A 22,523-nucleotide genomic window follows, 5' to 3' on the forward strand; every position below is an offset into this window, starting at 1 on the left:
CCCCGGGGTGAAACAAAGGTTAACTGAAATTTCCTCTGTTGTGTACCTGAACGAATCAGCAGTTTGAGAAGGAAATCCCATTGATGGGCAAAGAGAGTGACAGGCTCTATTTAAAGAATTCCCCCGACTGTGTGGTAGACCAACCATGCCATGAATTTAACTGTTCCTGTGGTCCCCATACTTGTACCCACCAAAAAGAGAGAAAAACCTACTTTGTTCTGCAAATGTTGCGCTAAGCTTTGAAAATCATGAGCTGCTGAGTTTTGTGAATTAACATGGCCAGCAGTGGCCGGGGCTGAAGGAAGCAGTGTTATAGCACAGACAGAAAACAGACAGGAAATTATGCGTCCGGACATAATGGAAAGAGCACACTACGTGTTCATGTTTAGCATGTGTCTGCATTTCAGTAGTTCAGTGGTACACATATTTCTCAAAAGTATCATTTACGGAATTGTCTTTTGCTTTTTTCACTGCACATTTTTATTCCCACTTGGCATGTGAGGCACTCTACCCATCCAGAGCTGCTGGAATAAATGGAGAGCTGAGGGAGATGCAGAAGGGCACACGCCTGGAGGAAGGTGCGGGATGTGTCCTTGGAGAGGTGCAGAAAAGGGATGCAGAACCAAAATGTGATGTGAGGGACCTGACACCTAATAGAGAGCGACAGGACATGCTGACACTGGGAGGATTTCTGTATTTATTAATGTCTGATCTAACACCAAAAGCGCTGGTCCCTGCCTGGTCAGATGCTCCTAATTCAGGGTGTTAATCTCCACGACCTATGAGTGTCCCTGAGAGTGGTCACCCCAGCCCTGCCGTGGGCCCCCGCCCCCAGACACACTGCTGGGGGATTAGAGCACCGTCCCACCCCACCCACCAGGCTTTTCCTCTCTGGCGACGAACGTTAACTCTTCTCCCGTGTGTCATGACTGCTGAACTTCAAGTTACTTTAGTTCCTCATAGGGATTTTTTTACCATTTATGCAGGGCTGCTCAGAAGTGTGTGGGTTTCTTTTTCTTTTGAACTCTGGTTTGCTTTTGGCCAGCTCTACCTTTGCCTCAGTCAATTGCTTACATTTTAGTTAATTTCAAATTGGTTGAGTTTTGTTGTTTGTTGGATTTTGTGATGCTTTTCAAAAACGTCAGGTAAAGGTTGCTAAAAATAAAGTGTTTCAGGGATTTCCCTACTGCCCAAAAATGGTATATGACTGGCACATACATGTATTTTAGGTATCAAGGGGAGAGGCAAAAGAGCCTTTTCTCGCGATGAGAAAATTTCTCAAATTGAACTTCTGTCAGTGATTCCATCGAATGATTTCCTTGTGGGAGTTATGGATGTCTTTTAAAGCTGTGATAAAGAGATATTGACAGGTATTCCATTAAACAGCAGGTGTCTCGTTTTTAAGTAAATCACCTTTTTCTCGTCAAAGCAAACTTGAGAAATCCCTGGAAGTGTCTAAGAAAAACACACCAGGGTTGATGCCATTCCCCTCTGAGGGGGTGTTGTGGGCAGCTGGGGAGTGCAGAGGGGGCTGTGACCCTGTGGCCACCGAGTGCCTCCCAGCTGGGTATCTAGGGGGAGAGGTCCCTGCTGAGATGGACCTGGAGTGCTGGAGTGGGAACTTCATGCAGCACAAGGAGGGCCAACTCCTTGTGCATCACGACTGGTCTGCCATGGCTGTGGGACAGGCCAGAACATCTGGTGACATGTGCTGGGGATGTGCATGCATGCATATGTGTGTGCACATATACACAGGTGAGTGTACATAGACTCACATACACATCCACACACAGACATTTGTGGGGGGGTTCTTGGAATACCTGTTCCTAGAAAGGCAAGACGTACAGTGCGTCTTGGTCCACAAAACCCCAAATTTCTGTCCTTTACAAAACCTGATGTAGGGAGGCCACCTCAATTCCTGTTTTGGGACAGTGTTTGGCTGTTGCCCCTGCATACCATCATTCCTTGTTTTTTGGAAGAAGGTCTGCTTGGGCACAGAAAATGTGGAACTCGCTATAGCTGTGTTACAGTAACACTTGAATCACTTCAATTCACATATAAGCAGGAATTTTCAGATATATATAATATGTCACGATGTGAAATTCTTACAACTCTAGATGATTTTTAGGGGGTTTAACGCTTATAATTTTTAAATGTTATTCCAGTAGGAGCAGAAACTGTGTCCTGGCATGTTCAGAGATGTGTCTGAAACAGTCCTTGCCACGGAGATCTTGCACTAGAATGTAATTAGGGTTCTCTATTCTGTAATGTGCTATATTAATTAGCAGTCAAAATCCAATTTTTAAAGCCCAGCTTTGAAATGTATTTGCCCTTCAGGCCACGTATCATGCTGCCACAGCTCGAAGTGTCCTATTTCACTGGGCTGATCATAAAGTAAAATACATAAAATATGTCTGCGTATATTTTCCAATTAGAAGGAAGGGGGGACACGACCAATTGCCTTCTCCTTTTAGGAAATTTAGTGTTTTATTTTCAAAGTTGGATGACTCTGCTCTGCAGCTTCTCTCAGCTGCTGAAGAAGGTGATGACACAAACCCTTGCAGGGCAGGCAGAGCTTGGTGCAGGGACGTGTTTTCTCCCAGCCTTGATGAGTGAAATACAAGTGTGATTTTGAGGGGGTCCAGCCTGTGCCCAGAGATGCCCTGCCTGGCAAGGGCAGCCTGCTTGGCCACCAGAGTCCCTGGTGGAGCTGCACAGCAGATAAGGAAATCTTTTTAACAGTTTATTGGTTTTTTTGAGTCAGTGTTTTGTTCCTGTGGAAACAGATTGTTCCTCCAGGCAATTTCAGGTTTTGACTGCTGGTCCTCCTTCTCCCTCCTCCCCTCCTCTCCCTGTCTGGGATGAAAGAAGGGAGGTTTGAATGCACATTGAACAGTGGTCCTAAATCTGGCTTCACCCTTGCGCGCTGCTTGGAAATTTACATTTTCATGCTGGTGGAGGGATACATGTGAATCTCAATGATCTTTCAAAATTTTTCTTTAAATAAAAGCAAAGCTGTTGCTCACCATTCATCCCATTGTATAGGGGCACAGGACAGCCAAAGTGTGATACGTGATAAAGGGAAAACCTTGTGCAGGGCTTCCATTTTCATATAAATGGTATATATTTTGCATCCTCTTCTCTTCTTCCCTGATCTGCAGTTTGATAAAACCATTTTTTAAAGTATAAATAGAAGAAGTTTATATGTTGTATTTTTTAAGTATACAAATTAAGAAAATCTTAGTATAGGAATTATTCAGTATTAAACTTAGCATAGAAATTAATATAATCTTAAAAAGGAGATAGCTTTTAAAAAAGGAAGACAAGGAAGATTAAAAGCACAGATCTGTCAAAGATGTTCTTGGTTTGATTTAATTCACAGGACCCTTCAATTAAGTTTTGTATGTGCAACTTTTCCACAGAAAAGGGGGAAAGTCTTGACAGAGGTAGTCTAAATAGTTTTTGAGCTGCTTTTTTCTAAAGAGTAAAAGTAAAGTAAAAGTAAAAATAAAGCACTTAGAGCCATTCCTTCTGGCAGATATCTACCCTCTGTGCTCATGTCTACCTTAAAAAAAAGGGTGAAATGCTGTAACATGGTACTGGCATGGCCTAGGAGAACATGAGGTGACAGGAGCCATCATACCAGGCTCTGTGAGGACAGAGCTCTCAGCAGCTGGTGCCATTGTTTGGTGACTGTGCTCTGGCCAAAACTGCCCTCTCTGCCCCAGACTGGGGACTGTGGGGTGGGAGAGCATCATCCTCAGGCACGCTGGGGGGCTGGTGACCCTTCCCATGGTCCCTGCCACCCTTACCCATCCTGTGGTAATTCTGGGTGCAGTTCCACGGCCAAGCCACCGCTGCATCCTTGGGAAGAGCTTCTCCACTCCCACGATCTCAGACACAGACCAGATGAGGCTGAGCGTGGAGGAATAAAACAAAGATGATGGGTGCTACAGGCCAAAGGGAGTGTGGCACAAGGTGGTCCCCAACACACCAGGGGTGCTGGTGCTGGTGGTTGAGCCAAGGGAACAGCAGGGCCAGCGGAGGTGGAGTGGCCAGGAGCCAGCCCAGGGGCACTGGGAGTGCAACACGGTACTCATGGTGCTGATTGCCAAGGCAGAGCTTTGAATTACAAATACCTTTTCCTTTATGAATGAATTTCCTTAACAGGCTTCTGAGCAATAAATAATGCGCTCAAATATGTCAGTGTTTTTATGACTCAAATATGTCCATTCTTCACTTTTCATGATCAGGCCCCAAAAGGCTTGATTTCCCCTCAGGTATATCCATGACTTGCTCCTGCCAAAGGGCACAGACGCAAACCTGTCCCATCTGTCCTCCCCATGGGGACGAGGGCAGCATTCCCCAGGGCCCTGGAGGATTCCACCTCCCACTTTGAGGATGATTCCTCGTCCCAAATGATGCTGGGGTGACAAATCTGGTCATGGGGTGCTGGGGTCTGTCAGTGGCAGTCACTTTGTGTACCACAACTCAGGTTCACACATTGTTCAAATCACTTTATGAACAGGCCAGTTAATGTGTTATCAATGCCTCGGACCTGGGCGTTGGCATTAGCGAGTGTTAGAAATAAAAATACTTTAGGGTTTTATTCAGGTGAGAGTAGATGGTGTGAGCCCTGATTGTTAGATGAAGAGCAGCAGTAAGCAGATGTTGTGCTCTAAAGGACCTGAGTGACGTATCTGGTATCCAGATACTGTGTCACAAGCTTCAGCCAAAATTACTGACTTTTTCAGTAAATGGTTAGACATGACATTACAGATTATATAAATTTAATTCATGGTCATCCACATTCTAATGGAAATGAATAGTACAAACAAAATTTGATAATTTTTTGCTGTTTGTAGCTCACGATGTTATTGTGATTTGTGTTAGTAACACATGTGAATGCCTCAGATTCGGACTGTGGGATCAGGATGGGACAGTTTGCAATAAGAAGTCCGCAAACACGCAGGATTAATTTGCACATGGGTTGTAATGTTTGCTGTAAAAGTATAGGTAAGGTGAGGACCTGCACTGCCACAAATCCTCCGTTATTCCAGCACAGAGGTGGAAGCTGCTGTGGCAGCACAGCTGTGTGTGCGCAGCCGGAGCCGTCAGCGGTGTCGACATGCAGAATTTTTCAACAGCTGTAGCTGCATCCCTATTCCTTTATCTTATTGCCCTTTCATTTCCTTCTTGGTTTGTTTCTTTTCACTCCTGCCAGCCCAAAGGCTGCATGTGAGAAGGTTATGGTGTGACAGTCGATAATTCAGTGTGTCCTCCTGATTTATTGCACATTACTGAACCCTGTTTGGAACTAGAGTTGCTCAGCTTACAATCTGGGTGGCTGAGGTTATGCTCAGTTGTGTTGGCATGCAGCAGTCAGGATGCAGGCCTGGAGACACAGACTTGGAGAATTTGCAAGGAGGAAAAGTGTATTCTGTGCATTAACTTGCTGTTCCATGTGCTCCCCCCATTGCAGCCTCTGGACTTGAGCCAGGCATTCCCACAAGCACGGGCAGGGGTAACTCCAACGGCTGGAATCAGAACCTTTGGGAACCCTGCCTCTGGAGGAGTTATATCCCCACCTGAATTTATACCCCAGGGGATAGGACAACAGGGTGGTGTCGGATAAAGTCCTCTCAGTAGCTGGGCATGTGCTGATTTTCAGGTGAAGCAGATTTAGTGACCAGTGGGTTGATAGCTTTCCTTTACCAAAGACGGAAATAGTTTCTCCTCTTTAGTACATCAAAATCTGTTTGCAATTTCAGTAAGTGCAATAATTATAATTTTGAATATATTATAGAAAAATAGTCATGTCAATTAAATATAATTAATTTTATTTCTGTTTTTCAGGAGAAGTTGATGTGGACTGGTCCGTCTCTGATAAAGACTTAGAGGTAACACAGACAATCAAATTCTTCTGTAATTCTTTATATTGATGCTCATTAACAAACAAAGCAAGGTAAATGTGATTGAAAAACCCTTCTGTGGTGTTTGTGTGAGACCATAAGCAGGGTCCTCCCATGGGAGGAAGGAGTTCTCAAGTTGCAGCCAGCACAGAGGCAGGAAGGGACAGGGATGCCGGGAGCTGGAATGCCTCCGTGGATTCTGCAAGGAGGACATAATCTCTTCCTTTCTGGTCTCTTCAGAGGCCCAGAGATGTTTCGTGGCAGCCTGGTCCCATTGTCAGGGGGCACTGGGAGCCAGTGGTGTGTGGTGCTTTCCTAGGGTCAGGCTCAGTGCAGGGGTGGGTGTGGGGAGGCTGCAGCAGTTCCCATGCAAGGTGCTGGAGCATCCAGGAGTGAGCTTCAGCTGCCAGGTCCAACTCCTTCCCTTTTTCTTTCCAAGGTCCAGTAAAGCTGATGCAATCAAGTAACATTAACAAAGTCTTTCCCTGAAGAGAAATGGTATTTTTATAACCTTCCCCATTCACTCATCCAAAATTTTATTTTTTTAAAACTTGTGATGTTTACTAGGCAATGAAGGTTGTAGATAGGATTTTCAATTCTATCTGTCTGCATAGAAAGTATGTGTGAGGTCACTGAGAGAAAGACAGTTGTTTCCAGCTTCTTTTTTTTTTTTTTCTCCTTTTTTTCCTTTATAAATCTTTCTTTATAATTGCAAATTACAGATTTGGTCCAGACTTGTTTAGCATTGTATTTTGTCCAAGTAGTTTTCTTTAATGTGTGCAAGGGAATGTGTAACTTGCATTTGCAATTAATGTTATATTCTTATTCTGGGGAAAATTCCAGTTTGTCATGACATAGCACAGTGAGTAAAAGTGTCTTGCCTAACTGACGGAAAGCAAAACTTCATAACTGCAGTTTTAAAAAACAAAAAAGAATGTCCTGAAGTGGAAGTTTGAACAAGAGCTTCTTCCAGACAGTGCAGATTTCTCTGTAGTGGAATTATCCATTCCAGACCTGTATGTGTAAACTGTACTTGTGAAACATTAGATATCTGACTGATCACTGCCAGCAGTGACCTTTACAATTCCCAGTTCTAACAAACACCAAAGCACAAAATCTCAGGTGGTAAGTGCGTTTCTCTCCCCATTTCTTACCAGGCCCAGATCTCCAACTACGCCAGGGTGAGGCACAGCAGCACAAGGTACTACACAGCTGACAAAAACATCATCAGCAGGAACTGCAACAGACCAGGACATTTGTCCAAGAACAGTCCCACTCCAAAGGTAAGTGAAACACTTAAATCACTCTTAGATGCAGCTGGTTTTCCTAATACTTCCTTGCACTTGCCATTAGAAGCTTTTCTTCAGTGGTTTATCCTTTCTTTGAAGGGCTGCTCTCAGTTGCAGAATACCTTGCACAAGGTCAATTTACTGTATAAAATTATCTGTCTGTTTGGGGAGGTCACTGATTTTATTGTTTTTATAAAAGAAAAATATGCAGAATCATATCATAGAGAATCATAGAGAAAGGTTTGGGCTGGAGGAGACCTTAAAGCTTATCTCATTCCACCCCCCCTGCTATGGGCAGGGACACCTTCCACTAGACCTTGCTGCTATAGACTGAGAAAAAAAGGAGTGAAGTGCAATACAGAAACATCTTATTTTCATATTGTAAAAACAGTTTGAAGATGTAAAATATTTTTCAATTGTATTTTCAACAAGGAGAACCTAAGGAATCCAAAAAACAGCCTTAGTAAATAAATGGAGGCAGATATCTGTATAATGAACCATGATATGAATCATGTTAAAAATCGTAGACAAGACGAAACTGGAGCTAACTTTAAGCAGCTCAAATAGATGCCAAATATTGAGAAGGTTTATCCCAGGGTTAACAGTTTAAAAGTCAATCTCTGCACCGTGAAGAAGTGGGGGCACTCACGTGAGAGCCTGAATTTACCAGCCCCCACAACGGAATCTGTAGGACCCTCAGTCCCCCGGGCTGTCATCCATGAGGGGACACGGAGTGACTGCATCCTATCCACCCTTGGTGGGAAATACACTCACTCACTGGGAGAACTGGATTTACAGAGATACAGACTTGGCCTCAGAATACTTTTCTGCACATTGTATTTGTCATTCCAAGTGCTGAATTGTGTAAGTCACGAGGCTGGGCTGGGCTGAGCTCAGCTGGCCCCAGGCACCTACCCAGCCACTCAACCACAGAAAGAAAATCTCACAGATCGAGGTAAAGACAATGTAGTAAGTGAGGAAAAAAACCCTGTGATGCAAAACCCTCTAAGATCATGGAGTTCCAGTATTCCCCCAGCACTGCCAAGTCCACCACTAACCCATGTCCCCAGATACCACAATCATTGTCACTGTGTTCACTGAGCACAGACCACTGGCACTGGTCATTCAACAGGTGCTGCAGAGACAGGGTCCAAATCAAGAAGGTCCAGGGAGTCTGTGGAATCACAGCTTTGAGTTTTACTCTGTGCATGTTCTTGCTCCGCTTGGGTTCCTTGATGAAACACAACATCAAGTCCTAGGGAGCCATACGCACTTACTTGAGGTGGTTTCTTCTTAATTTCCTCTTTGGATTCTTTTTTCTTCTATCTTTTCAAACGTTGTCACATGATTCTTTTTTTGTTTCTCCATAGAAAGTTCCCCCTTGTTGCCTGTGTGCAGGAAAAGACCATCTGCAGCACAGCTGCCCAGCACGTTTCTGTCTGAACTGCTGTTTGCCCGGGCACTATTTCAGGGAGTGCCTGGAGAGAGCCTATTGGAACAAACACTGCAACCGCTGTGACATGAAGGGCCACTATGCTGATGTGAGTATGGCCCGTGGCAGAGCTCAGTCATCACTGGCTCTGTGTTTGTCAAACACTGAATTTACAGTCTCTTTGTGTTTCTTTCATTTTACATACTGTGTGTTTATGTAAGTGTATGAAAATGTTGTGGTTAGTCTTCACCTAACAATATTCCAGTTTTCGTGGAGAATGGTTGAAAAAAACCAAACCAAAGTGGTGTAAACACTCGGTCTTTAGTTCAGTTTAGTTGGGGTGGAGAAAAACATCCTCGTTTCTGTGGAGTGGAAGATCTAGGGAGGTTGAAATCAGGAGACACAGCATGCTGCAAGCATGCCAGCAAGAGGTAAAGAGTAACTCTGTTTCTCCAAGAGCTTCAGATATGTTTTTTCCCTATGATCAGTTATTAATCAATTATAATATTATTAGAGAGGAGCAGTTTGAAGGCTTTGGTTTTTTTATGATCTACTTAAGTAATTCACAGGGAGATTAAACATATTTTTCTCTTTCTTTCACTCTTTCTCTCTCTCTTATAGGATATTATTATGGTTTTATATGTCACAAAAATTCAGTCCTATATGTAGCAATCAACATTTTATGCTATTTTTTTTCCTCAAATTAAACACAAAAGGTGAGGATAAAAGGCAAACTGTGATAACATCAGCATACATTCACACTTCATTGAGTATCTAAAGATAATGGCCTATATGTTTGTCTTTCAAATACACCTGTGTGGTGCTGGGTTTTTTGAAATTCAGAAATACTTGAATCTCCTTCTAAATGTGTCCTCCCTGCCTTTATTTCTTCTATTTGGTCAAAGAGTGTGTTACAGGCTCAGCACAGACAGTGGTAGTACGTGGGATGTGTGGAGGACACCCCGCACATTTGGAGGTTTTTCTTATGATATTTGAATGTTTGAATAATATTGGAAATTCAAATTTGATCTTTCTCTTCTAGCTGTACTTTTACTTATAGCTAATGTGCACACAATACCTTTAAAGAACGTGAATGGCACATTTCTGCACCCCTGGTCTGGTAGGCAGAGAGACAAAACTGTAATCTGAAGCATCTTTTCTTTGCCACTTTTCTCTTTTATACTTTTTATGACGTGAGATCTCATGAACTGATGTTCTTTTCTGTAAGGAACCACAAGTCCTTTATCATCCAAAATTTTAGATCCCACCTGAGTTATGCTAGTTATCAGGAACATCACAGCATATTTTTTTTCTGCTCATTAGGTCCACCTTAAATCAGAAAGGTTTGTCTTTGAAACTTTGGGCAGTTCTCTTGTGCTCCTGCATGAGGCTGCCTGGGCCATTGCACACTGGGGTGTCAGAGCAATATCTCTCCTGCCCTGTCCTCAAAGAGAAAGACAGCATGACAGAACAAAGGCAAAGCAATCAAAACCAACAGTAAATCTTTCCTGTGAGGCCAACAGGTGATCAAGACACAAAGGGAATGCTTGGACAGGACAAGGCTGCTGCTGTTGGCTTAAAGGTTGGGTTTTTTTGCATCTGGGATGTTCATAGTGGAAGAAACTGCTTTCCCAAACTGAAACCTTTCTTTGTGGAGAGGATCACCACGGAATATGTCTGGAATTGAAGAGAAAGTGAGGATTACCATGAACCTGTGAGTGCAAGCCTATTACCGAAACAGGGTAATGGTTGCACAAAAGCTGCAGAGGAATGTGAAGGTGAAATGACCCAGTTGGTGATGGCAGTGAGACACCTCGTACTTGGTGCCTGAGTGGTAACTGAGTGGCAAATACAAGGACAGTGTGTAGTTGGGGTCCCAGAGAGAGCTGCAGGTTCAGACCCACCAGCCACAGGCACTGAGCCAGTGGGCAGGAACCACAGCGGCAGCACATTGCGATGGGTGTGTAAATATGATATACATGGGGGGATTCCAGGCTGCTTTTGTGAAGGAAATCCCACTTCTTGGGGATCTCTGAAGTTCTTCAAAGGAGCAGGTTGACAAGCACGTGTGTCAACGTGATCCAGTTGACATAGTCTACAAATTCCAAAAGATGTTTGATAAAGTTCCTGACCAAAAGCTTTTAAGGAAACTAAACAGGCATGGAGTAAGAGGATAAAGGTGGGATATGCTACTGTGACATGGGAAAGGGTGAACAATGGGTGATAAGATTTGCTGAGAAGACTGAATTACTTAGAGAGTCATTGCTGTGAGCCAACTGTGAAGAACTGCCCAAGGACTATAAGAATTGGAGGGAGAACACAGTAAGATGGCAGATGAACTTGAGCGGCAGTAAATGTAAAGTAAAATACCAGGGAAAATAATCATATCTTGCCATATGAAATGATAGGTTCTGAGCATTACTATTCAGGACTCAGATTATAGTTGTGAAATATGATCTCACAAAAAATCAGGTTAACCTTCACAAGCTGTAATAAAAAAGAGCTAGTGAAACATTAGGAATCATCAGAAAAGCAAGGGACACCTCAGCACAACTTTGGTCCCTCTCTTCTGCATCCCTCAGCACAGCCACAACTCCTTAACCTGGAAGGGAGGTTACAAAGGGAAGGGTATTTGAAGAGCTTCAGAATCATCTGTGATGGGAGACAGTGGTCCAGAATCAGTTGTTTATTGTTTCTTCCAGCACACCTGACACTAGGAGCCAGGTTGGGAAAAGACAGGAGAAGGTGACTCTCTGTGCAGTTGTTACTAGACCTGTGAGCCTCCTTACTGAGGGATGCAGATCTGCTCTGCCTCCAGAGGAAATGGGAGCAGTTCATGGAAGAGAAATCACAGAATCCTGAAAAACCAGGTTGGAAGGGACCCAGACAGCCCAGAATGCTCTCTGGGCAAATCCTATGAGTGTCCAATGCTGGGGAATCCACCTCTTCCCTAGGGAGATGAATGTTCTCGTGAAAAGTCTTTTCCTGTGTCCAACTGGAATCTCCCCAGGAGTAACTTGTAGCCATCACCCCTTGTCTTTCCCATATGACTTCTTGTAAAATGGGAATTCTCATCTAGTTGTTATTGAACATATGTTGTCGTATGTGCCCTGTAGCCACACTGTGCCTGGGGGCCTCATTTCCAGTGCCCTAAACACCCTGTCAGCAGCGCTCCTTCCAGGGAACCAGAGAGATATATCAGTTGGCATCTTCTCCATGTTTCCTGATGCTTTCTCTGGCTGTACAAGCTGCCATTGGCCTCTTCTCTCCCAGGAAATTATGCCTCTGTTGTTTCCGGAACCTGTGCCACTGCTCACCATCGGGACGTGGCCACTGCTCAGGCTGGGATGGGGCTGGAGGTGCAGGGGTGGATCCACAGATGTGACTGGTGTCCCTGTGGCCAAGTGGCCTATTCCCACTGGCGGCACCACAGGCCCCCAGCCCTCCCCTGGGCAGAGAGTACGGGGTTTGCCCTTTCTCCTTCATTCCCCAGCACCATCCCCCATCCTTCACACCTCTGGCACGTCCATGTCCACCTAAGGGTGAGTGTAAGTCCACGTTACCAACAGCAGGGATGGCGCCAGCAGCTACTCAGCTCTGCCTGCCTGGCACCGGCACCGGTGGCTGTCTGCGCCAGCAGCGTGGGGAGAGGTCTCGACATCTGCTCATGCAGGAGTGGTTTTGAAGGGAAGCATTGTGTGTTTTTGTGGCAGTTCCCATGTGGAGGTGATGAAAAGTGTGTGTTTTGGCAAATCTTTTGTTTTATTGTGGTGGCTTGCGGCGGGGCAGCTCCAAGCAGCCGCTGCTGCTTTGACAAAGCACCAGAGGATTCTGTTAAAAAGTTGTGTTTAGTAATTGTAGTCGTCGTGTCAGACCATAACTGACTCAGAGCTGAAGGATTTTTGCGAGATGAGTAGCTGTGCCAGCAGGGACCCAAGTCTCCTGGGCCAGCCGCGCTCTCATTAAGATTTGCCGCTAGCCGTGGCGGTGTTCGGCAAGTATGTGACGTGCATGCTGTTATTGTATGCTTGGCTTGTCAGCCTGCAGCTTTCTGACACTCACTTATGTCACTCTTTATTCAGAGACGAAGAAGCTTTTGATAATTTGACAAGACAAGCTCTTAAACGATCTAGGTCATGGCCTTCACTGTCTGTGATTGTGAACATATTTCCTGAAAGCCCTGTCACTCATCACAGCTACATTTTCTCCCGGGGAGCCGCAGGCCCGTCCCGGTCTCCTGTCAGCGCGTGCATTTTGGTTATTCATACACCAAATACAGTAGCGGGGTTTTTCCTTCCCTTTTGCAGGCGCTCACATGTTAGCGGGGCTAATCCACTCCCCCGCGCCCGCGCCCCGCAGGGCCAACGTCGAGGGCCCTCTCGGCAGACGACCGGCCGAGGGGAGCGGAAAGGAGGAAAGACCGCTTAGTGCCGGTTTTGTGTTTGTTCATTGTTGTGGAAATATGAGAACTGGTGGCAAGGGCTTCGTCTATTGAGCACTCAAGTCCCGGTCTGCTGTCAGGGGCTGTTTGAGATTGAGTGTTTTATTTTCTTTGATGTTCACATTGGAGAATAGGGAAGTGGGAATTAAACAACAGATGCATTAAGCTGTTGTTCTGGTAAAACAATAATTAGCACCTGATAAAATTCAGTACGGGTCAAAACATGCAGCACCCAGCCCCGATTTGCCCGGTGTGGCACCCAGCGCTGGGTCAGCCACCCATCCACGCTGACTGGACATGGTCCAAGGCAACAGTGGCATGGATTTGTGGAAATAATGGCCCAGTGCTTGCGTGGCCAAAGGTGTGGGCAGGTGGGGGGACGTGCCCCTTGCCTGTGCATGCAGCAGCCGCGCGGTGGCACTGGCACTGCCCTCAGGAGTAGGCACTTTTTGTGCTGGTACATCTACGTGCAAGTAGGGTCAGACCACTGGGGCAGGAAATAAATGCAATTTTATTTTAACGTACTTCATCACACTACCAATAGTAGCTGTGTAGTGCAAAGGCTTTTCTTTAAATGAGGGCTGTTCATGGGTAAGTTCTTCCAAATAAATAAGGAAGATCACAGATTTGGCAGCAGTTTTGTTTGGCTATGGTCTCTTCCATAGCAAACCCTCTCGCTTCATTTGAGGAGCCAGTATTTGGTAGTAGTTGTTAATTATACTTTTTGTCATTCCACGATAGAAAATGCAGACAATAACCGTGAGCTGATGGGAGGTAGCAGGTTAAAAGCATCACCTCTAAAAAGCCATTGTTTAATAGTCGCCCGTCCTCAATTGTTGTACCCAACTTCTTAATGGTGAACAGTATTACCCCAAGTCACCATCTGAATGAAGGGATATGCTTAGACAATCTTCCCTCATCACCATCTTCTTCCTTGACTCTCTTTTGTTTTCCCACCCCTTTAAATCATCCTTAAGGATAAACCCCACCACTGGACAGCACCACAGAGGCACCAGGACTGCACCTCTCCCAGAGTTTTAGCAAGAGCTCTGCCAACTGTGGTACCCACTCTGAGTTACAGATTTTCACTCAAAGTGACGTCATTGTGTCCAGATTGAAAAAAATAGCCAACCAAATGACTATTCAAAAACAAAGTAATTTTTATTATTATGAGGATTATTAAATAGCTGTTATGTGAGTAAAGGTCATACCACAGAGTGGCATTTTGCCAGTATAGGACAACTCATTGATTGCGATTTTTCAACCATATTAGCCTGGGCACACTGTGGTAATCAAAAACTATCCAGAACTAATGTATAAATAAATGCCTGCTACCCCTGAGCCAGACCAGCACAGCTCTTCGGCACAACTTAAGCCTCTTCAGGTCTGCAGGAGATGCTGAGGTGTCTGGTACAGTATTTTACAGGTTAGAGAGTGTTTATGTGTCGCACCTCTGAACACTGTGTAAGTTAGGGAAGGAGGACAATCCTTTTGTTTGCACTCAAAAACAGCTCGAGTGTGTTCAAACCATCAGATCCTCAGTGAGGAATGTGATATCCTTCGCACATTTCCTTTATAGAAACATTAATATAAAACTCAAATATTTACACGCGTTATTTGAGTAAGAGGAGAAATGTCGAACCATTACGCAGAACAGATTGTAGATTTTTCTGCAGAAAATTGTGTTACTGGTGGAATGAATAATAAATAATATCATTTCCATCACATGAGGGAAAAATACGCAGTATGTGCCATAGGGGGACTGGTGAAAACTTGGATTTTATTTTGAGAGATACTGGTTAAAGTGTGGGGTCTTTTTAATTAACGCACTCCATCAGAATAAAAGAAGGCAGGAATTTAGGCGTGAGCAAAAAATTTATTTGAAATGTAAAGAAATGTTAATAGTACTCCTTTGTGAGTAGTCGTGAGGCTTCAAACGTTTGAAATTGCAGCTGCAACATGTTATGGAGAAGCCATGGAATAACTCATATTTCTTCTTAAAATACTGAAACTGGAGCTTGGCAAACCAAATTGCTAATTGTTTAAATCACTAAGGAGCAGTTCTAATAAGAGAGTAAATGTTCTAAACAGAAGTGAAAGCTCTCCACTGCAGTAACTATATGCCGAAATGACAAAAAGTGACACTGTTTCCACATCTGTCTGTGGCTCGGGAGCCATCAGAAATTTTGTACATTTTGTAAAAGCATTAAGAACCCCTGAGAGAGTGACCTCAGCCTCAGTGACCAGCAACACATTCTGATTTTGTTTAAAGATCCACATTTCCCTTTTTCCTGTCTCTCATGTGTCCATCAGATCTATTGTGTCACTGCTATGACTGAAAAACCTGCTCTGAAAATTTTTTTTTACAAAAGGATTTAATGTGTGATTTTTTTTTTTTACTTAGGATTTGATGTGAGAGTCTGGCAATTTAAAAAAAAAAATTAAAAAAAAAGGCAAGCAAGCCATTGTAAAAATAGAAACATTAAAGCAATCTGTTATGGTTCTTGTTTACAACTCATCTGACACGAGGTTGCTGAGGATTATTACGTGTAACAATTATATTTTGATTAGGAAAGAGATATGTACAAAGAAGATAAAATATTTCTGTTCCTACATGAAAGGAAGGCACCTTGTGATTTAATTTCCAGAGCATTATGTAAATTTAAAATGTCAGAAATGTAGAATTTAAATCTGCCCCTGTTTGTTTTGCAGCATTAATGCACCCTACAGTCACAGACACACTGCTCTCACAAACTTCTGCCCCTCGGAGAAGAAGGGCAGAGAGAAAACTGTTACTGGCTTTCTGACAATGGCAGGGAGTGTGTTAAACCAGTGTAAAATTCAATTAAACTGTCTAGCCAGGTTTTTGAAGCTGAAATGCAGACCCTTTCAGTTAAGCTTCTTATTTTCCTGTGACCGACACCAGTGGATACTGTGTTATGCCAAAACCAACAGGCTGTAAAGCACCTTGTTTCATGCTCCTAGCTGATCAATATTTTTATTTTCCAGGCTTGCCCAGAAATATGGAGGCAGTATCACCTAACAGTAAGTAGAAACACCTTTTTTATTTTCTTCTACACCCAACCTATTTACTCCTCTGTGAACTGCTGACCATAAAATATAGACAAGCATCTTCTGTGAGAAGATAATAAACATCTGAAGAGTTTTTGAACTGAAGAAGGCAATGAAACACTGTCACTATTTTTTAAACATCTCTAGAATTCTGATTTTTTTTAATATTGTAATAATCAAATGAGAGCCCTGCTTTTCTCCTCTCAATGACCACATTTACACATAGAAAGAGGGTTAAATTTTAAGTTGGGATGCATAGCAGGAGCAATAATCCCATCTCAGATATCCCAGATGCTGGTAATTAATCACTCTGTGTGACAAAACTTTCTTCTTAAACTAGTAAAATAAATCTCCACTCAGTTAGAGTGGAGATGGCAATTTGAGCAAATAAACTCAAACTTTTGCAGATAATTCATAATTGGTCAGAATATAGCTATGACTGCTTCTTTGACCTGCATTAGTTGACGTTAAATCTCTGAAACAAGAAAATACAACTTTGTGAACGGTACCAGTGTATTGCTTAAGATTTTTCCTCCTATGTAAAATAGAGATAAAAATAAAACAAAATGCATACAAATTTGGCTAATATTGAAACCTGTTACAATATTTACCCAGTTAAGAAAATATTCCATGGATTGGTGTCACAGGTTTTGAATATATTATTTTCTAAAACTGTCATACATAAAAACTCCTTTAAAGATCAGGGTTTTGCTGTCCCTCTGAAGCTTTTCTGTCGTCGCTCCCCAGATCGGCCTCGCACGTATTTCACTGTTACAGATAATTAAGCCCCACTCTCTGCTCAAGACAAAGTAGAAAAGTTTCTCCATTACTTTTCTTTTGGGTCTTTCGCTTTTTCTGTGGAGCAGTAGATGGGATGTGCTTTATAATTTGTTCCTCCACCTCTTCGTGGCAGTGGAATGCTCTTTTTTCTGCTTTTTTGCTTCTAAATTCAATGAATAGGAGAAATCTGCACTTAAAACCTCACACTTGTGTTTTGTGCATAAAGACTTTAACACAAGGATCTGCTCTGGAAATCGTCCACCCTTCCTGAGAATTTACTTTTAAACAGAATTGGTAAAGACTTTTTGTTGGGTTTTGTTTGTGTTTTTTTTTTAACATGAGCAAAAAGTGCATTCACTGAATATTTTTGTTTGCTTTTTTAAAACTGGATGAAGGAAAAAGGTAAATGCTATCTTTCATTATAATCCCTGAGGGTGCATGTAAGAACAATTTCTGAAATGTTTATGATACTTGGAACTTAATAATCTGATAGGTATGTTTGGTGCAGTAATATCTTATGTTTTGGTTTTTACTGAGATAGAAGATTTAATTTCATTTTAGTCTCACCTACCATTGAAAATTGCTCAAAAAGTGAGTTGCCATCAACACTCAGAAAATATTTATTTCTGCTAAAAAAAGAGTGGACTAGCTTAAATCTGACCAAGTTGTTACTAGGCCAGATTTTGAGGTATCTTGAGATAGAAAATTTTTGCTGTGGATTTTGTAGTAAGCATTCAGGGTTTACATTTAATTTAGTATAAAGCTAAAAAATGTATGTCAGGAAAAGCTCTTATTAGAAAATTAGTGGTTACAAATATGAGTGTATTATTAAAAACATTTTGAAATTTATGGTTCATTTTAAGAGCATTTTAGAATGTGGTCAAATATGGGCACGCAAAGATTAATTGGTATCAAGTCAGACTGTAGCTTCTGATAAATATTTTTTTTATTTTTCAGTGAACTGCAGATTATCTGAAAAAAATCCACATTTCTGACATGTGGGAAATGCTTTGCACACCTCCATTTTTTTCATGAGAAAAGTCCCATTGGCTCAAAGTTACATTAGCAGTCAGATTAAGCCTGGAATTTAAAAATTTGTGTGGTAAAAGACATGCTCAATATTTACAATAAGTAAATTGAAAGAAACTCCATTATCTGAATTGTTTAAAAGTGTGAGTCCTGGCTTTCATTACTCCCTTTAAATATTCTCTTTTGCACCCAAAGCAGAACAGAAGTAAATAATGTTCTGGCAAGAATCAAAACTTCTGTGTTAGAATAATGCATGTTTTTAATATATTATATATATTTATAGGATCATAACAAAAAGCCATGATTTTTTAACTCTGATATCAGCATATTAATATTTCACTTTGAAATTAGTGTACAATTTTCCTAGCTTAGAACAGATATTTCAGGAGAAACAGGATAACAGCTTAGGGGAAAATAAGAGAAGTTTAAAATGAAAGTGTTGTTGTGCTGTTGCACACGGAGGCTGCCCGGTCCTTGGGGACCACGGGAAGCTTTTCCTGCACTTCAGCCATGGATACAACCACTAGATTTAAACTGGTTTTCATAAATTGGTGGTGAGCGTCCCTCATGCAGGTCCATCTAGTGCAGATCAACCCGGGCGTCAGGTTTTGTAATAAAACACCATTTTTTTTGGCATCACTCACAAATGACCACCACAGTTTGTCCAAATGTTTCACGTTCTATAAAGTATTCTTAGTTAATTACTGTGAATGCTGGTGAAGAACCACACGGCCTTCCACCTCTCTCTTTTGTGAGGCTTTTGGTTATTTTACTCATTTTCCAGCGCTTTCCTAGGAGATGGACTGCCATCTATTGACTCCTCAGAGCCCCTGCATGGTGCTTGGGGGGACTGGAACAATGACTCAATAACAAGCCCATTCTGCTCCTGGGGATGGTGGTGGGGTTTGTTGACGTTGGCCGCCGTGGTGACACATTTGGGCACATTACGAATAATTTGTTGTGTGAACAGAAATGTCTTATTCCAACCAAAAACAGACTCCCAGAACAAGGAATCTTAAAAAGAAATGGCAAAAAGGATTATAACTGGAATATTTTAATTTGCCTTTTGATGGGAAAAAATATTATCATGTGGTATTCAATGAAACTTAAGTCTAAGGGCTCTGTGATAATCAGAGCTTTATAAGTGGGTGAAGATAGTTTCTTTAAACTTGTTCTTTCAACTATTTTAACTAAAATTATTCTGGAAAAAAAAAAACAACAGTCAGCAGAACAATCCAATTCCCACTGTGGTTTAAAATAATATTTAATAACCTCTTTAAGGTGGTGATTTAAAACTTTTACACATCATTTTCATTGTGACTGCTCTCTGTATTTCTTCTGTATCAGAGAAGGGAAATTACATTTGTCAAAACATACTTCAAGTTTTTCTTCATGTAGGTATCCATTTGCAGTAAATTGGTTGGTTTTGATACTCACTTATGTTTATCAAAGGGGTTACTGTCAATCAAATAATAGGACAAAGACTTCTTTGGCAGATTCAGGATGAACAGTTTTGATCGTAGCTTACTGCAGTGTTAATAATATGTATGATTTTTTGGAGCATGAGGCAGTTGGAGGCCTTGTTGAGCTCTTTGTTCTGGGTTATGGGGAAGTTTAGCTTACAACTTTGCCTTTCTAAATGCCAGGTGCTCCACAAACCCAGAGAAACATGACCCGTGCTCCACAGGACATGCCATCACATCCCCTCTCCACACTGAAGATACACGGGTGGTTTTTCAGCCTCAGAGCACTTGGCTCTTTCTTGTCGTTTCAAATTTCAGTTATAAAAGTAGAGACATTTATTATTTATTTTGAGTTCAGGCCAGGTTATAGCCCTCTTACTACAAACAAAAAAGATAAACCCTAAATAACCCTAAAAAAGTCAGTAGGAAAACTTGTGAGAAGGCGGCACTCCACGATTTTCATTTTTTTGGTACAGTTTTGCAGTTTATTCTTAAAAAAATGCATTTGCCCTCCAAGATTGACCTGCTGCCCGTTCACCTCGCTACATGCCCAGTGGCAGCTCTGTCCTTGGCAGGTCATGCAGTGGAGGGGCAAAGCTGGGGGTCCAGCACAGGTCCTGTGGGGACAGCCCTTCTCCCCGCTGCTGTCAGTGCCAGTGTCCTGGTGCCAGTGTCCTGTCGGTGCCAGTGTGCTGGTGCCAGTGTGCTGGTGCCAGTGTTCTGCCACTCCGGGCTGGCCTTCCAGGGAGCTCTGTGGAGTGGGTCTCATCCCGTGGTCACCCTGTGGTCACCCCTGGCCGAGCAACCCCATGAAGCTGCTGCGAGCAGCCGCATTTCCTCCCAGCGGGTGACTCAGCAGAGAGAAGAGGAGGGCATTCATTTATTTTCAGTGCATAGTGAACCTGTTTTGCTCCAGGCCTGAAGCTGCACTTGTGCCATGATCCCCTCGGTGCAGCTCAGACACCTCGGCAGTGCTGGCAGCACCCAGGGGAGGTGCACAGGGCTCCCTCAGTGTGTGTTGGTGTCAGATGGAAAAGGATCTCACCACATTTGCATTGTCAGGGCGGTTTGTGCCATACAGGAATGGACATGGCCAGTCTGTCTTAGAAGCAGGATGTGGATACCCCAGGAATGAACTTTGAAAGTGTTAGAATCTTCCTCGGTAAAAAACAACTGAGTAAAGAAATTCTGTCCCTAAAATAGGCAGAGCAGGGGTTTTATTTTCCTGATGTGTTTCTCAGTGTTGATGTGTGTGTTAAAACATGGATCCTGCTGGGCCTAGGTGTTTTCTTTCTGTAGGGATTATTCATTTTTAATAACCCCTTCCTGCCTCAGTGCCTCTCCATCCCCCATGCCCTGCCTTCACCAGTCTCATCTGTGTGAAAGCTCCCAGGCCAAGATGGCCACCAACAGAGTTTTAGAACCATCAGAATTTTTAACTAGCAGAAGCTATCATTTAACACTCTTTTTGACAGTTTGTTAATCTTACTTTTAATCCACTTACATAAAGGAAGGTGAACCAGGAACTGGTTTGGCCCCTGTGTGTAGAGGACATGAAGGGACAATGCATCTTTTGTGTTTAAATTTTGCGCTCAGATTTCTTTGTGTGCATTATTAAAATTCCTTGTGGCCTGCCACTTTTTTCCTGAAATAAAAATATAAGTCATGTCCCAGAAAGTCAATTTTTTTAAGGTGTGACTTTCAGAAACGGAAAATTTAAATTACTACAACTCTGACAAAAAAATGTATAAGCTTGAGAGAGAGAGAGAGAACACATTTGGTTTTCAGAGGGGGGTGTTTTTTTAGGTGAGGGAAGGGATGGATTTAGCAGTATTTTCGGTAGGAGGTTAATCCCTGGCTTCCCTGCAGCCCTGGCCGTGACACGGCTGCAGGACTCTGCTGACCATGGCATGACACGAGGCCAGGGACTGTGGGATCAGTGCACTCCTCTGGAATGCTTCTAGCACCTGGTCAATTCCTCTCCAGCTGTTTTAAGGCTATTTCTAGTAACTGGTAAAAACACCACCTCGTTTATGAGACAGACCGTGTATTTCTCATATTTCAGAATCCCAGGGCGGCCCCTCATGTGACAACGCTTCAGTATCCATTCAGCAGGATATTTTACAGAGAAGGCAACCCAGAATTCACAGGGATATGGATTTAGGGTAAAGATGACTCTGGTTCTTGTGGGGTTTGGGGAGAGACAAATGCATGGAGCATGACATTGTCCCCACACCTGCTTAGAGGTACTTGGGTTCACAAGGATTTCCTGCCCTCAGAGAAGGTGCTCACCTCATTAGCTGGGGGAGGAGAAGGAGCAGAGCTTGGCCAGCAACAGGCAGATATTTTGATTTTAAACCATCAGTTTTCACTGTCCAAGCTTGGGCCCGTTTGCAAGTGGTTTTCAGTGTCAGAGATGCTCCTGCCATGCTGTCCGCCCTGCACAACTGTCCTGGAGAAAACCAGCATGTCAGAGGGGGTCGGCATGCTGGGCAGGAGGATTTTACTACACAAAATGTTTATTTTCCCCTACTAGTTATAATTTGCCCTCTGTTACCATTCTCTTTTGAGTCTCACATATTTTTTGAGAAACCTCAACCCCAAATCTTTTGCTATTGCAAAGAAATCACATTTCACAAAAGGCAGCATACCTTTCTGATAGCTTTTTTTTTTCCACAGAAAACAAAGAGAGTTTTAAGTCTTGAAACAAATGCTAATTTTATGAATTCAAAGCACATGCTGTAGCTTTTGGTACAAAAGCATGCTAGCTAAGGGTTCTTTCTCAATTTTTACTTGGAAGCTGTGTTTAAAATATCACAAGGAAAAGAAGTAGCTTTAGTAACCTTACATAATTATGTAACATGTCCTGCAAGGACCCGAGCAGGCATTTTTAGTGGGATGCAGGACCTTCCAGCAGCACAGCCTCAACTGCTACTTACCTTCATCATGTATTAACCATGGTGGGAAGTGTCCTGCTTTCTCTGACCTCTATCTGTCCTGTGCTCTTCCCCACTTCTTCCCCAGAAATCAAAATAAAAAGTGCTTTTAATTTGAGTGTTAAAGACCAATTATATCTTGACCAAAAAATTGCATTTTGGTATGTTT

The 22,523-nt window shown here is 42.8% G+C and overlaps 1 protein-coding gene across 4 annotated transcripts in view; it reads left to right on the forward strand.

The window, feature by feature from the left end:
• ZCCHC7 (zinc finger CCHC-type containing 7) overlaps positions 1-22,523 on the forward strand; it is an 86,309-nt gene that overhangs the window by 49,782 nt on the left and 14,004 nt on the right. For all 4 annotated transcript variants that reach the window (XM_017821203.1, XM_017821201.1, XM_017821199.1 and 1 more), the window contains exons 5-8: positions 5,857-5,900; positions 7,070-7,195; positions 8,572-8,742; positions 16,084-16,119. In XM_017821203.1, the coding sequence (XP_017676692.1) occupies positions 5,857-5,900; positions 7,070-7,195; positions 8,572-8,742; positions 16,084-16,119 (377 nt within the window). The remainder of the gene's footprint in view (positions 1-5,856; positions 5,901-7,069; positions 7,196-8,571; positions 8,743-16,083; positions 16,120-22,523) is intronic.

The sequence above is a fragment of the Lepidothrix coronata genome, unplaced genomic scaffold (genome assembly GCF_001604755.1).
Source record: "Lepidothrix coronata isolate B3197 unplaced genomic scaffold, Lepidothrix_coronata-1.0 Scaffold89, whole genome shotgun sequence".
Classification (NCBI taxonomy): domain Eukaryota; kingdom Metazoa; phylum Chordata; class Aves; order Passeriformes; family Pipridae; genus Lepidothrix; species Lepidothrix coronata.